At 40.3% G+C, this 14,887-nt stretch overlaps 1 protein-coding gene across 2 annotated transcripts in view; it reads right to left on the bottom strand.

The window, feature by feature from the left end:
* ANO6 (anoctamin 6) overlaps window positions 1-14,887 on the bottom strand; it is a 120,500-nt gene that overhangs the window by 9,088 nt on the left and 96,525 nt on the right. For both annotated transcript variants that reach the window (XM_034769957.1, XM_034769964.1), the window contains 5 exons: window positions 14,540-14,637; window positions 11,726-11,856; window positions 10,688-10,893; window positions 2,633-2,835; window positions 2,110-2,215 (listed from right to left, as the gene is read on the bottom strand). In XM_034769957.1, the coding sequence (XP_034625848.1) occupies window positions 2,110-2,215; window positions 2,633-2,835; window positions 10,688-10,893; window positions 11,726-11,856; window positions 14,540-14,637 (744 nt within the window). The remainder of the gene's footprint in view (window positions 1-2,109; window positions 2,216-2,632; window positions 2,836-10,687; window positions 10,894-11,725; window positions 11,857-14,539; window positions 14,638-14,887) is intronic.

Raw genomic sequence — 14,887 nt, 5'->3', positions numbered from 1 at the left:
TGGTAAGACAACTCCCACCTGTTTATGCTCTCTGTATGTGTGTATATATATCTCCTCAATATATGTTCCATTCTATATGCATCCGAAGAAGTGGGCTGTAGTCCACGAAAGCTTATGCTCTAATAAATTTGTTAGTCTCTAAGGTGCCACAAGTACTCCTGTTCTTCTTTTTCCACCATGCAGTACTTCGAAAGCTGTATGGCAATACAAATTTCTTACTAGTAGATTAAATAGAATGTTTGTAACAGCAGTGCTTTATTCCATTCTATATACGGCCACCCAATAGACTTAGCTGGGTTATACTAAGAGGCAGGTCAGTCTCAGAAAGGAAATCATCATGTAATACGTTTTCCATTCTGTATCCTGCCCTCTCCCTGAGACATTTGGGATGTGATGGGCATTAAGGAAAATTAAAAGGGTGGGAGAGAGAAGCAGAAAATAAGGTTAACTCTTCCCTAAACTTAATATTAGACTATTTTGAAGCAACTGCTTGGAATATCTTCCTTTTGAAGGATGCTTCTGCAGAGGAATAAAGGCCAAACCTGTATTGTTTTACTGAAGTATTGATGGATGAATAGGTGGCAGCTTTACAGATCTTCTGTGATAGGCAATGCCCTTTTGGCCCAGGATGGTACCATGGGATGTGCTGAATGAACTGTGATCCCTTATTATTTGCATTGTGGCAGTACCTGGAAGTATCAACATGCAAGGCACGGTACATGCATAACAAAAGAACAGTCCCTTTCCTGGAAGTATTTACAATATAAGGATATGATGAGACAACGAGTGGCTATAACAGACTGGGAGCTGGTGTGCACAGAAAATGGAGGGGACAATTATGATAAGTGTAAGTAAGAAGTGGTCATTACACACCAGCCACTTAGCAGTGGGCAAGTGTTTTGGCAGAGACACTGGTGAAAGGGCAGCAGGAGCGTGGCCAAATCCCAGAGCTGGAAGGACCAGTCTGCATTGCCTCCAATATTTGTACGAAGGGAGGCACAGCCCAACTCTCTGGCACTGCAGGAGAGGTCAGAGTCCAGAAGTCATTCAACCTCTTTGACTCAGAACCCCCATTTTAAAAATTGAGATAATAATACTTCCTTATCTGCTATATCAGACATGATGTGGATTAATGTCTGTCTATAAACTGCTTGGTAGATTAAACATATTCTATAAATTACTATTACTACTACTGTCTGCTCTGCTAAGGCTTTTAGCTCCTTACCCATCAGATTTGCAGCTCATGATTTTATTGCAAGTCTCATGATATTAAAAATCTTTCTTAATCACTGGACTCCAGTAGCTGAGGATTTATGTTAAAATCTTTGCTTTTCCTCTTTTTTTAAAAAAGAGTACGTTTCTAGCTCCCATGATTACGAAGAAAAGCTTGAAAATGCAAAACCTAAATGCTCAAAACCCAGACGGAAAATAAAAAGAACCTAACAGTTAGCTTCACATTTGAGAACCATGCAGCTTCTCTGTTGCTCCTTTCCCAGCTAGAATTACAGATGCCCATATCTACAGTATAATGCTACAGAGCAGCTCTTTTGCCCCCAGTACAGGTTTAGCTCTGGATTGGGCATTTTGCTACACTCCATGTAATGGTGGAAAATGTGGCTATATTGATTTTTACCCAATAGGGATCATTAAAAGAGTAATATTTAACACTGATTATTTTTACACAGGTAATTCTCTCTGTGTGTGGATGTGTGCGTGCGTACACACACACTCACACACACACACACATACACACAAATGCACACATATAAGATGATCTAACAGCTATCTCCATACATTTATTAGAGCAATGTTTTTTTCCAGTTCTTTTTGATATACAAAATTTCTCTGACAGTATTTTAAATTCCCAAACTAAGAAGCTGCTAAATGCATAGGGTCAGATCCTCCACTAGTGTAAATTGGCATAGCTTCATTGATTTTAAATTAAGATATGCTGAGCTAAGGATCTGGCCCATAATATTCAACATTGTTCACAAAACAAAATGAATAACTTTGAGTGAAGAACATAATTAATTGCAAACTGAAGGTTCTTTTTTATTGAGGGGAAGCCTAAAATTATATTTAAAAAAAATCAAGACCTAATGTACTGACCTCCATAACAATGATGAAAGACAACTTGGCTGCAATCACATGCCAGTAATATATGTTGTGTTCATACTGATGTTGGTGCCCAGGAGGGTATCGGAAGTCACGATATCTAAAGACAGTTTAGAAAAGTCAAGAAATAATTTCAGCAACCTCTGCAGTAATGCACTATGGCCAGAGGATGGAGCAAAATATGTCCCATTTAACACAGCCTAGAGTCATAAGTTGTATAGAACTAAAATGAATGGTAAATTTTACATTTACAGAATAAGCTGAACTTAATAAAATACATTTTTTCTCCACTATACCAAAAATATGTTTAAATCACCTTTATATTATTTTGAATAATGTATTATTAATTATTGGGGGAAATACAATGAATCAAAGATTTAGAAAACTCCATGTTGTTTTATTTTACCTTCTGACTGTTCTTGAGGTTAGTGAAGTCTTAATATTACTGAAGAGATTTTTATAAACAAAATTAGAATATTTTCCTTTCCAGCGACAAGAATAATTATTTGACACTTGCCTGCATGTTGTTTGGTTGCCAAGCCCAGGAAGTGGAACTGGTTTGCTTTCATTTTTGAAGTCCAATATATTGAAGACAGAAAGCGTATTGTTGATATACCCCTTCATGGTGTAACTGCTGTGATCCCCATAGGGAGGGACTGAAAAGGACCAGTAATAAACCAAACGAGGAATCATGTCAGATGTAAAAGCAATTATCATTGCCTGTATTTTAGAAGAGGAAGACAAAAAGGGAGCAGTATTTAACTGGCAGCCTTAATATATACATAGCTTTTCTGTGCACTTTAGATTTCAACAAATATGCATTACTGCACTAAAAATCAGAAAGTTTGCACTTTTCCATTCAGTGGTTCTCTCTGCAAATAGATGTGCAGTCATTCAGTGGCATAAAACAATCTCTCTGGAATGCACATTCTGTATAGTTTCTAAATTACATCTTTTGTGCGGGACACCTTCAAAAAGTTGTGCAATTAATGTTTTTTTCTTACGGCCAATCTCACCAAATTAAACATATACTATTGTATATTCCACTTCAGTCCACATGTTTCCTATCGAGACCTGCTCATCACATATTTTAAACAACTACTGCCTGATGAATTTCAAGTAAAATGACACACACTAAGGGCTGGTCTACACTGGGGGTGGGGGTGGTGGAGATCGATCCAAGATACGCAACTTCTTGTCGAAGTATCTTGGATCGAATTACCTGGGGTCCAGACGGTGCGGGATTGACGGCCACAGCTCCCCCGTCGACTGCGCTACCGCCGCTCACTCTGGTGGAGTTCCGGAGTCGACGGTGAGCGCGTTCGGGGATCGATATATTGCATCTTAACGAGACGCGATATATTGATCCTGGATAAATCGATTGCTACCCGCCGATACGGCGGGTAGTGAAGACATACCCTAAGAAGCCTACCATTACAAATAAATTAAATTTCACAAGGAACATTTTAAAGATAATTCAAACTTAAAAAGCTACAGATCATTCACCTATAACGTCCAAAACATTCCTTAGGGGTCATACCCAGCCCAAATTCACTTCTGCAGCTGCTGGCTCAGAGATTCCAGTTGTCAGCAGATGTGGAAACTGCTCCTGATATCAAGACAATATTTCCCCTCTTGCTAGCAGCTGCTTAATACCAGTTCACATATTACATGGCCTCTTATTGTCATCCTGTTCCAAAGAGTATCCATACCCCACTCACAGTGAGTGCCATAAACTGTATGTGGGAATCAGGCCTGTGTTTTTTTGCGGGGTGGTTAAAACAGTGACTCACAAAGACCTCCTGTTCTGGAAGAGTCAGAGTTTCCACAGCCAGAAGGGACCATTGTGATCATCTAGTCTGACCTCCTGTACAACACAGGCCTGAACGTCTTCAAAATAATTCCTAGAGCAGATCTTTTAGAAAAACACCCAATCTTGATTTAAAAACTGTCAGTGATGGAGAATCCACCACGACTCTTGGTGAATTGTTCAATGGTTAATTACCCTCACTGTCAAAAACTTACGCCTTATTTCCAGTCTGAATTTGTCTAGCTTTAACTTCCATCTGTTGGATCATGTTATACCTTTCTCTGCCAGATTGAAGAGCCCATTATTAAATATGTGTTCCCAACGTGGAGACTTATCGATTGTGATCAAGTCACCCTTGACCTTTTCTTTGTTAAATAGATTGAGCTACTTGAGTCTAATCATTCTAATGGCTCCTCTCTGAACCCTCTCCAATTTATCAACATCCTTCTTGTGTTGTGGACCCCAGAACTGGACACAGTATTCCAGCAGCAGTTGCACCAGTTCCAAACACAGAGATAAAATAACCTCTCTTCTCCTACTTGAGATTCCCCTGTTTATGCATCCTCAGATTGAATGAGCTCTTTTGGCCACAGTGTCACATTGGGAAGTCACGTTCAGCTGATTATACATCACAACCCCCGAACCATTAGATAGGTTCATCCTGGCTAGTCAAATGTTCTCCTTGTCTGCCTGATATTCAAAGAGCTGCACTATGAAGAAGGATCTTCATTGTTAAACTCTGCAATTTAACAACTGGGCACAATAGGCTTATGCACAGCACTCCCAGTTCTGGCTGACATCTTGTGCTCCAGAATGTAAAAGCCAAAAAAGTCTCTTGTCCTTATGGCAGCGAATAAAACCTTGTCAATGTGAACAGAGTAGCTGATGCATTGATGGGGAAAGAGGGGAGACCAAAATCCAGAGTGGGAAATAAATAGAGAGGAAGAGAGAGTGAATGAATGAAAGCCATAGAAAAAGGGGTGGGATTGAGAGAGAGGGCAAAATTAGATATAGGGACAGAGGAAAGATTTAACAAAATCGATAAAGGGAGTGAAGAAAAATGGGCAGAAAAGAGAAAAAAGGAACAGTGATTACAGAAAGTGGAAAATGGAAGGGGAGAGAAGGCAATAAAGCAATGGAAAGAATAAGGGAAAATGTATAACTTCAAAGTTGGTAAAACTGTATCCTATTTACATTCATGATAGCCTTTTTGTTTAGGGGTGACTTTCAGGGTGAACTTATATTTAATATACATAGTTCCTCACCTTTTGGGGAGGAGTGACAAATATTCTTTGCCTAGGGGCAACCTTTGTACCTAAGGGAAGTCTTGATCTGAGGACATTTGCGAGGGATACAAAACTCTGTGTATGTGTGTGTGTTTGTGTGTGGGTAGATGGAAGACTGTGGAGATCTCTCTCATATGTTGGGTAATACGTCACTCACCAAGTAGACCCACTGTAAAGAACTTGATGAGCAAGGTGGCAGGATCGAAAGTTAGACCCTGGTTCCAACTGGACAAAACTCCCATTGACTTCTATGGTACCAGGATTTGGCTCTAAAAACCTGATTTCAACTTTTAGTGTGTTTTGATACTTCGAAGTTTAGCTGAGAAGACTCTCATCCATTTGGCTGACAAAAGGGAAAATGGAGGTAGCCTATGGGTAAAGAATCTTGTTTTTAAGTTTTTGAGGATAAATAACTACTTATGAAGGATTTTTGTAACATATTCTAGCATAAATTAAATGTAGAGTATGTCCTTTTTAAAACCATTTTCAAGAAACTCTATGAAATGCTACATTGTTTAAATTTACACTAAAATTAGTTGTTTTTAGCATATAAATTCTCTCCAAAGGGTAATGTTAGAACAAAAATGCATAATATTAACAAGTTTTCTAATTGTGGGGAGGGGTGTTTCCCCTCCTGCAGAATGATCTCCAGATGTGTTGCAAACTGCTACAAGGACAGAAACATGAAAGCTAATTCTACTGTGTCGTTTAAAAGGAACTCCCCCCCCCCCCCCCCCGAATTGTGGGCTGCTTTTTAGAGTATCACGCTGGAAAAGTACAAACCAATAGTGTTCTCCCTTTCCTAAGCTACACTGAACACAGTTTTCCATTTATACCATAACAAATTAAAATCAGTCTTCAAATCAACAACAGATGCTCTGGCATGGTACAACAGCAGCTCTGCTGCTTGAACTGCAAGTCCCAAGACTGATAGTTTTACACAAAAGTTTCTTGTAGCCTTGCAGGTGCTGCAAAGGTAATATATGCAGTGGAAGAATATATGGTGCCTTAGGCTATAATAGCTAATCAGCAATAGCAAAACCAACAGTTGAGTGGAGAAGAGGAGATATAGATTCTGTATATTCAGGTTAATCAATCAGGTGGGAGGTACAGATGGTGAGGGAAAGTTCACATGTGTATATGTAGAAGCCCGTATCTCAAACAACAAAAGAAAACAAAAAACAAAACAACACCAACAAAAAGCTCCTTCTAATATTTGGGATACAGCACCATATCCTGGTTCTTAGCAAACTTCCATCCAAAATGAATCTTGAGTCCCTTATACTATTGGAGACCCAGTGCAGCCCCAGCTAGAAAACCTGAAGGATCTTCTTCTGGAGGCTAGCCAGGGATCCCAGGTGCAGGACCAGGGAGTTGAACTGGTGCTAGAGCATGAACAGGACCATCTGGGTGAGCACCTTCACCCTCCCTTGAAGAGAAAGGCACCAGAGTAGCCTCTGCAACTGGTCAGCCACCTTGGCCTCGTGATCGACTGAATTCTCCAGCAGGGAGGGATCGGTGGCAGAAAGATAGATGCTCAAATAGAGCAGCGGATCTGTGCCCCACCGGATGGCCCATAGCGCAGATGGGAGGAAGGTCACTTGCCACCTGTCCCTGACCACTAGGCCAGAGCTCTTGACCCAAGAGTAGGCTGCCAAATAGATGGCTTGGCAAGCCTCCACTTGCACTAGGTCTCCCACATCCTGGAGGAGCAGGTTGTTGGCATACACTGACCTCACCACCCGCAAGTCCAGTTCTCAAAGCACCAACCCCATCATCCTTTTACGGAGAAGACAGAGGAAGGGCTCAATAGCCATAGTATAGAGCTGGCTAGACAGCAGGCAACCCTGATGCACCCCTTGACTGAAAACGATGGGTTCAGTCAAGTCCCATTCGAGCTTCACCAGGCACTCCGTAGAGATGTACGGCACCTGGAGAAAGCCCATGAAGCGGGGCCTGAAGCCAAATGCCCACAGAGCGCCCATGAAATACCCATGATCCATCCTGTCAAACGCCTTCTCCGGGTCCAGGGACAGGAGGGTGAGTGACAGACCAGCCCGGCACATGAGATGGAGTAGGTCTTGGACCAAATAGAGATGGTCGAAGATGGTCTGGCCTGGGATGGTGTAGATCTGGTCAGGGTGGTGCATGTCTATCAGCATGGACCCTAGCTGCAGCGAGATGGCTTTTGCTATGACCCTGGAGTCCATGCTGAGGAACAAGACTGGGCGCCAGTGCCTAAGGTTGCAGAAATTCCCCTTCTTAGGCAGCAGAGTGAGCATGGCCCACTTGCTCGACAGCAGGAGCACCCTGCTCCCTAAGGACTAGGCCCAAATGGACGTGAGGTCTGAGGTGAGGACATCCCAGAACATGCAGTAAAACTGCACGGTCAGCCCATCGATGCCTGGAGATTTGTTGGTTGGCATCAGATAGAAGGCTTCCGAGAACTCAGACAGAGTGAGAGACTGCTCTAGTCAGTCCTGGTCGCCTGTGCTGACTGTAGGGAGTCCGTCCCATGGGGTCCTGCAGGCTTCAGCATTGGTTGGCTCTTGAGTCCCTTGTGTTTCTTAAAACAACTGAAACTGGGAAAATTGCAGACGAGCCACTCACTGTGACCCTGCAGCCCTTATGTACTAATAATCTCATTGAAGTGAAAGGGAAATGTGTTGGTACTCAAGGACTATAGGACTGATTCCTAATTAGAGGGAGTAAAGCTGCATTTTAAATATACCTGTCTCGTGGTGGTTACAAGTACTATACATTTAAGAGCTGTTGCTTGCCTTTTGAGAGAGTGTTTACAGCTAGTCTGAGGTAGCAGGATTTGTCTTATGGAAAATGGCAGACAAGTAAGTAATCAATTGTGGGGGAGAATGCATCTTCAATAATCTAGAACTCCTTGCATTGGAGAATGTGAGATAGCCCCCTCTTCTGAGTTGTGGAGGGAAAAGAGAGAGAGACAGACCAAAATTAGTTCTTCGGGTCAGTCTTCTATAGAACCTAAAAATAGAACACTCTAACAACTTCCTGGGCACTAATAGGAATCCAAACATATTAAGGTCTCTAAATGCATAGTTAAATCACCAAAACAATCTTAACAATCTACAGGCTGCCTCTGACCTGTAGAGACTGCATACAATAACCATAAGGATTATGATGAAGACATTTTAGTGTTTGTGCTCCCAGAGTAGTTTAAACTAATTTTTAAAAATGCATTAGACTTTTTTTTCTTTCATGATGTCTTTAAGGGCAGAGTTAAGGTTGTTTGGATGTCCTAACTGTGTGATAACATGTTTGGATTTCTTTTGGTGCATAACCGCATCAGGGTTATATGTGTTTTATTATTAGGTTTGTAGCAGAGTGACCCAAAGGAACTTACTAATATGTACTCAGAACCTTAACTGTAGCTTAAAGAGCTATTTTTGTCTGGGAATTTTCCTGTTTTTTTAATTTAAGTTATTATTAAAAACGTTGTACATGAACACTAAACAAGAAAGCCAAAAAAGAAAACAAACCTGGTGCCATGAAATATTTCTAATGATATGAAGATATGTACTATCAACTTTGAATCATTTGTATGTTAACTTTTAGCACCAGATTCACCAATACATTCTAGCTGCTTTACACCACTCTGGAGCAGCACAAATCAGCCAGACATTACTGGACATTTAAGCTGGATTTACAGTTGCTTTGTATCACCAGAGTAGCACAAAGCAACTTGAATGTTTCTCTCTCTCTCGTCTTCCACATTCGCTTGTGAACCCCCCTTGCTCTAAATTGTCTTGTTGCCTGCACTCCCCTCTACAATACTTTATGCATCTGCATACACATGCATAGGAGTAACAGTAATTTTTTGTTATTTGTCACAACTGAAAAAATGAATCTGTCAGCAGAGGCTTACACAAAACCTTCTCCTTCAGAGAAACTCACCACAAATTGCCCTCTTTCCAAATGGCTGCCACATCTGATTGTTCACTCAATAGTAGAGAAGCCAAGCTGCCCTCTGGGCAGATGATAGCACCATATGAAGTCAGAAGTGGCTATCTTTGATAAGGACAGCCTGAGGCCTCAGTCCTATTGAGAATAACGGATGATGGTGGCCATTTTGAGAAGGACATTAACTGAGAACACTCTGTGGCTCAGTCCTGCTGAGGGAGGAAAAGGCAGCCATTTTGAAAGAGGGCAGTTGGTGGAAATTTCTGAAGGATAAGATTATATGTTAGCTTCTGCTGGAGAACAAACTCTTGTGTACTTCATAATGGCAAAAAAGACCATTCCTTTTTTTCCAACATAGCCTACGCGTAAGATTTCAGTATGATTTAACTATATGGGAAGTTTGAAGAGTCTGCACTTGATTAATAAGGCCATAAAAAGATCTGAAACCAAGTACTAAATTTCATAAAGGACTCATTTTTTAAATTAACTTTAACTCAGACTGATTAATGGATTTACTTGCAATTCTCAGAAAATTCATTTTACACTCAAAGGATAAGTGTTGTAATTTTGAGGCTACATTGCATTTTTCATACCTAACAAAGCTGTTGAATCTCTGTTTTAAGTGCAAAACTGCTTAGGCGGGGAGGCACGACCATAATAAATACAATAATAATTAATAAAGTTTAATTACAACCTAATTTCTTCAAAATCCATGCAGTTACCTGAAAATTCTCAGAAATTCATTCTGTATTCAGTGAGTATTGTAAGTTTAGGGAGGATACACTGTATTCTTCATACATAATGGAAGGTTGGACACAGAATTTTCTCAAGGATGTCACATCATGAAAAGTGAAACTTCCTTTATTTAGGCCTAGGGTTTTTGAAAGCATGTAAATGACTTTGGAGCCCAAGTCTCATTTTCAAAAGAGACTTAGGATGCTAGATATTTAGGCTCCTAAACGCCTATGTCACTTTAAAAAATGGGACTTAAGATCTAAGTTCCCTATAAGCTGCGTGGCCACAAGCTATCAAGGGCTGCACAGGTGGGCTGAGGCGCCTCTCCCCCTGCAGCAGTCCCGGGGCAGCCTGCACCCAATCCCCTCATCCCCAGCCCCACCCCAGAGCCTCCTTCACCCCCAGCCGGAGTCCTCACTTTCTGCACCCCAATCCTCTGCCCCAGCCCTGAGCCCCCTCCCACACCCCAAGTCATTCATCCCCGGCCATACGCCAGAACCCACACCCCCAGCTGGAGCCCTCACCCCCCCAACCCTCTGCCCCAGCCCTGAGCCCCCCCCCACACTCCGAAACCCTTGACCCCTCCACTGCCACACATCACCTTCATGTTGGTGCGCATAACAAAATTCATTCCACACGTGGATGTAAAAAATTAGAGGGAACATTGCTTAAGATCCTAAATTATTTCAGTGTTTCTGAAAATGTTACCTCTGGTCAGTCTGGCACAATACATATTAATATTTCACATCCTCACTTGACAAGAATATTTAGAGTATACCATTTTTTATAATTCTCAAGTCATACTTACATTGGTCACTACTGCCAGAATTGCTATTCCTTGCATGATTGGCTGCCATGCTCCTATATCTTGTGCTTTCTGTGGCACCATGCGTCTGAACTGGGTTGTAATCTTCCAGGCGTCAACTCGTATTTCCAACAAATTATTAACAAGAGCCAGAAGAGGAGCCAGCGGGAATGATGCCACAAATAAAGTGACAAATCCAAACTGTATAACTGCCAATGAGAATGTGACATACATTGGTGATGCCTTAACTCCGATGTGTATATATTTACCCACACCATGACAGAGACAGGAATGCATGTTTTAATGGTTAATCAGAGACTCTCTCTCTCAAATAGCAGACCTTGTGTGAACATACATGCAGAAAAGTACAATAAACCCCTGAAAGATAGTGAGGCCTACCAAGAATGAACAATAGACTTTAAAAGTATGTGAGGTGCACACTCACACAAAAAAGCCATAACTCATACATATGAACTATTCTGAATATTTCAATATTGCTTCTTTTATATGCCTTCTTATCTTTCAGGCATGTAAATTTATTTATTAATCCAGTGCTATGCTGAAAAGCCTCAATTAAGAATCACGTTATTGGTGTTTGTGTGCTGAAATAAGTATGATTACAATACTATTAAAGTATGGCTGGTTGCAAAGAAATTAAAGTTTTGACAGCTTCCAAAAAGTAAAAACTTGAAAGCTGCTGTAAATCTACAGTAAACTGGTATAGGAATGTCATGCTGCAGTGCTGGAGTTGAAGATCACAGTCTGTGAATAGGGTAATAGATGAAGAGGCAACAGACTTAGTCATACAATCCCTAGCTACAGAAGCCATATCGTCTTTAGTTGTAAACTGGATTGTCATTTATTTGATTCAGACTAACAAAATTTTTTACCTTTATTCATTTTGCACAAGCTTTAATCTCTATAACATGTTTACATTAGCTATAAAATCATCAGACATTATTTATCTGAAGACTTTTTAAAAAAAACACCTTTGGGTCCTGAAAATATTTCATACGAATCAGAATTGCACTACTGACTTACCCATTTCCAGATACTCATAAAACAATCCAAGTTTTCCAACTGGTTGCAGATGGTAGTCCTGCTCCCAGCGGGGAATAGTCTTTTCTGATCTGGCAGCTGAGCAACATCTTCCAATTAGATTCTTAACCCAGCTATCAGTCAGGAGAAAAATGATGACTCACATTGTTAGTCTACTCTGCCAAAGGCTGAGCTATTGCAAAGATCTTGCTCTGGTGGTATAGGCAAGTTTGAAAATTGGTTTTGATCATAACTGAACTACTGAAACTCCTTAATACAAACAATGGGTCTGTGATTCGCTATTGCCCTGTGCCTTGTGCAGTCATTTACAGTAATGCAAAGTGGGTGTACAACACTAGCATTCTGATCTGTTAGCATTTCACACCCACTTTGCACTGGTGTAAATGACAGCATCAGGCGAAAAGGCGACAGAGAACCAGGCCCAATATATTCCTCAAACTGCACAGTTTTTAATCCCTCCTCCCCAAAAGCTCTGGGTCTGAAATGCGAGCACCAGAATTTAGGAAAATTGATGATGTAGTTATAACTATTTCTATCTGTTACCTTAGAATAAGGAGTGGCAGCAGATGAGCTTTTAAGAAAAAAAAAAAAAGGTATTGTTTGCACATAAATGTCCTTCATAAAAGGGAAGAGAAAATTTCCATTTGTAATAAGAGAAATGCAAAATGAGATATCAGCCAAATGCTTTTAAAGATTTGCATGAGGCATCACAGTTTTACAAAAGATGTGTTATTCCTTAAAATATACAAGAAGAATTGCTTTTTCAATATTTTTCCAAATTTCCCATCAATCCAACTTCTAATGCATCCCTCACTGTGGTATCTTGGCTTAAAGTAGTCCTTAGATATATCCTGAAAAACAGATGCACTGAGACTGAATCTGAAACCATTTAATATCAAGTAAAATGTGACACTCTTCCTTTATACATTATTCTTCCTCCTTTCTCATCTTAATTACAGTTTTTGGGCCCAATCATTGCAAATAGGAGTTCAATGGAAGCAAGATTTGGGCCTTTTCTCTTTTCCTCCATTTCTAAGTCTCCTTTACCCATATTTGTGTTTTAGGTCACTCCCTTTTTCCAATCCCCTTCTCCACATTTTCTTCCTGGTCATCTCCTCTTACACTTCCCTCCTGCCCAGCCACCTGTTATCAAGGCCCCAAATCTACACTCCCTAATAAGGTTGTCAATATTCTGAGTGTTATCTTGTTTAAAGCAGCTTTATTTGTCAGACAGCATGCTCTCTGTCTCCAAATCTTTCTCCTTCATTGCCTTCAATCCATGTATTGTTTGCTTGTGTCTGATTTAGATTGCAAGATGTTTGAGTCTGGGATCATTTGTTTTCTGTATTTGTATAGCCTTGAGCATTCTATCAGTGCTCAATAAATAATAAAAGTCCCTGATGCATATCCAACTCACTGCATACTACACTTGCTCCTCTGAATCACCGTATGTAGACACATTTTAATCTTCACAATTCAACTTTTCTCATCCTAAAGCATCAGTAATGCCTGTTACATTACTGTTGCAATGATTAAAAATGTCAAAATTGGGTGGATCTAGTTCTTCGAGTGCAAGCAATACCAGGTCATGTTAAGAATTGATCTGGGAAGGAAGCACAAACCTAGGACTTGACTACTGGTTGCAAGTGGTGATACATCGTGTGTGGTGATGGATAGGCATAAGTAATGGGAAGAATAGATAACTGGCTAAGCAAACTGGGACAATCACTGGCATAAATAAAATCAACTAGCACAATGAGACTTTTTGGCTGTCAGCCTGAAGCAGGAAAAACTGACTCCTGTGGCAATTTTTTTAAATCTACAGATGTAAATACACAAAATCAGGCCTGTTGATTCTAAGGGACAGATTCTGCTCATATTTGCAACAGGGTACACTTGGAGTAACTCTCCTGAAGGCAGTGGAGTTATTTTGGGTTTACACTAGTGTAAATGGGAACAGGATCTGACCCTATTTTCTAGGACTCCCACCTCCAGTTTTCAAGATAATTGTTATTATTTACGATTGTGCATACTTGATTGGTGAAGAAATGTCATAAGTTTCTATTACAACTCCATCAGATATGTATTTAAATGAGTTCGTGCTGGTTCCCTCTCTTCGCCACCTCCCTTCGCTATACCTTTTCCTGCTTTCTGTAGTTAGATCATTCCCTGTCTCCTGACGAGGGCAATACTATTTAATAACCTTTATGTAAGTTACACAGAAGACATGCAGCCTCCGGTTTTACTGTATCATTTACATTCAACATTACCTTTTGGGAATGTCTGTCATATGAACAGAGCTGTGAATGTCAAAATACAACTACAAAAATATATTTAAAAAACTAAAAAAGCATTTTAAACACTTGTTCTGTGGAAAGTCTGACATAGAACAGTAAATACTAAATCGCGGTATGCCATTTAACGCAATAATAAGGTGAAAATTGTCAGAGTAGCCTCCAGTTTTGGTTGCCTCAGTTTTGGGCACTCAACTTGAGACATGTTGGGCCTGATTTTCGGTAATGTTGAGCATCCACAACTTGAACTGAACTCAGTGGGAACTGGGGATCGATAGCACCTTTGAAAAATCAAGCCCCAAGGCGTTTCAAGCTGGACCCAAAAATGGCATCCAAGTTGGAGACCATGGAAAATGTTGGTCTTGTTCTCCAGGTGCCTGAGCATATGCTGCTATTGAAATCTAAATGCCCACTTACTTCAAACAGGAGCAGGGCCTTAGCCATTAAATATTTGACCTTTTTGTTTCATTACGTCACTTTTAAAAAAACATTAGGTACTTACGGAAGAAGCACTTCTTGAATGTTATTCCAAATTGCTTTACCTCCCATTATTATTGTTAGCTGTGTTGTAAGTTCAAGGAGACATCCGCCTGGATCACACTAAAGGTTGAAAGAGGTATGAAAAATGCTGCATAACTCTTCAGGCAAGATTAAAGTGTTTTAAATAAAATATATACTAAAATTTTAAAAATTACATTATTTTAACCTTAAAAATAATCCAGGAAGACAATTGAGACAAATCCCTTTGATAATTTAGACAAAAGGCCCAACAGACCAAATCTGACATTGCTATAAGTGGGCAGGATACCAGTGAAGTCAATGGAACAATGGCCCAGATCATACAGCCTCT

This window comes from Trachemys scripta, chromosome 1 (genome assembly GCF_013100865.1).
Source record: "Trachemys scripta elegans isolate TJP31775 chromosome 1, CAS_Tse_1.0, whole genome shotgun sequence".
NCBI lineage: Eukaryota > Metazoa > Chordata > Testudines > Emydidae > Trachemys > Trachemys scripta.
Note: the sequence above shows the minus strand (reverse complement) of the source record. Positions and strands in the feature narration are given on the sequence as shown.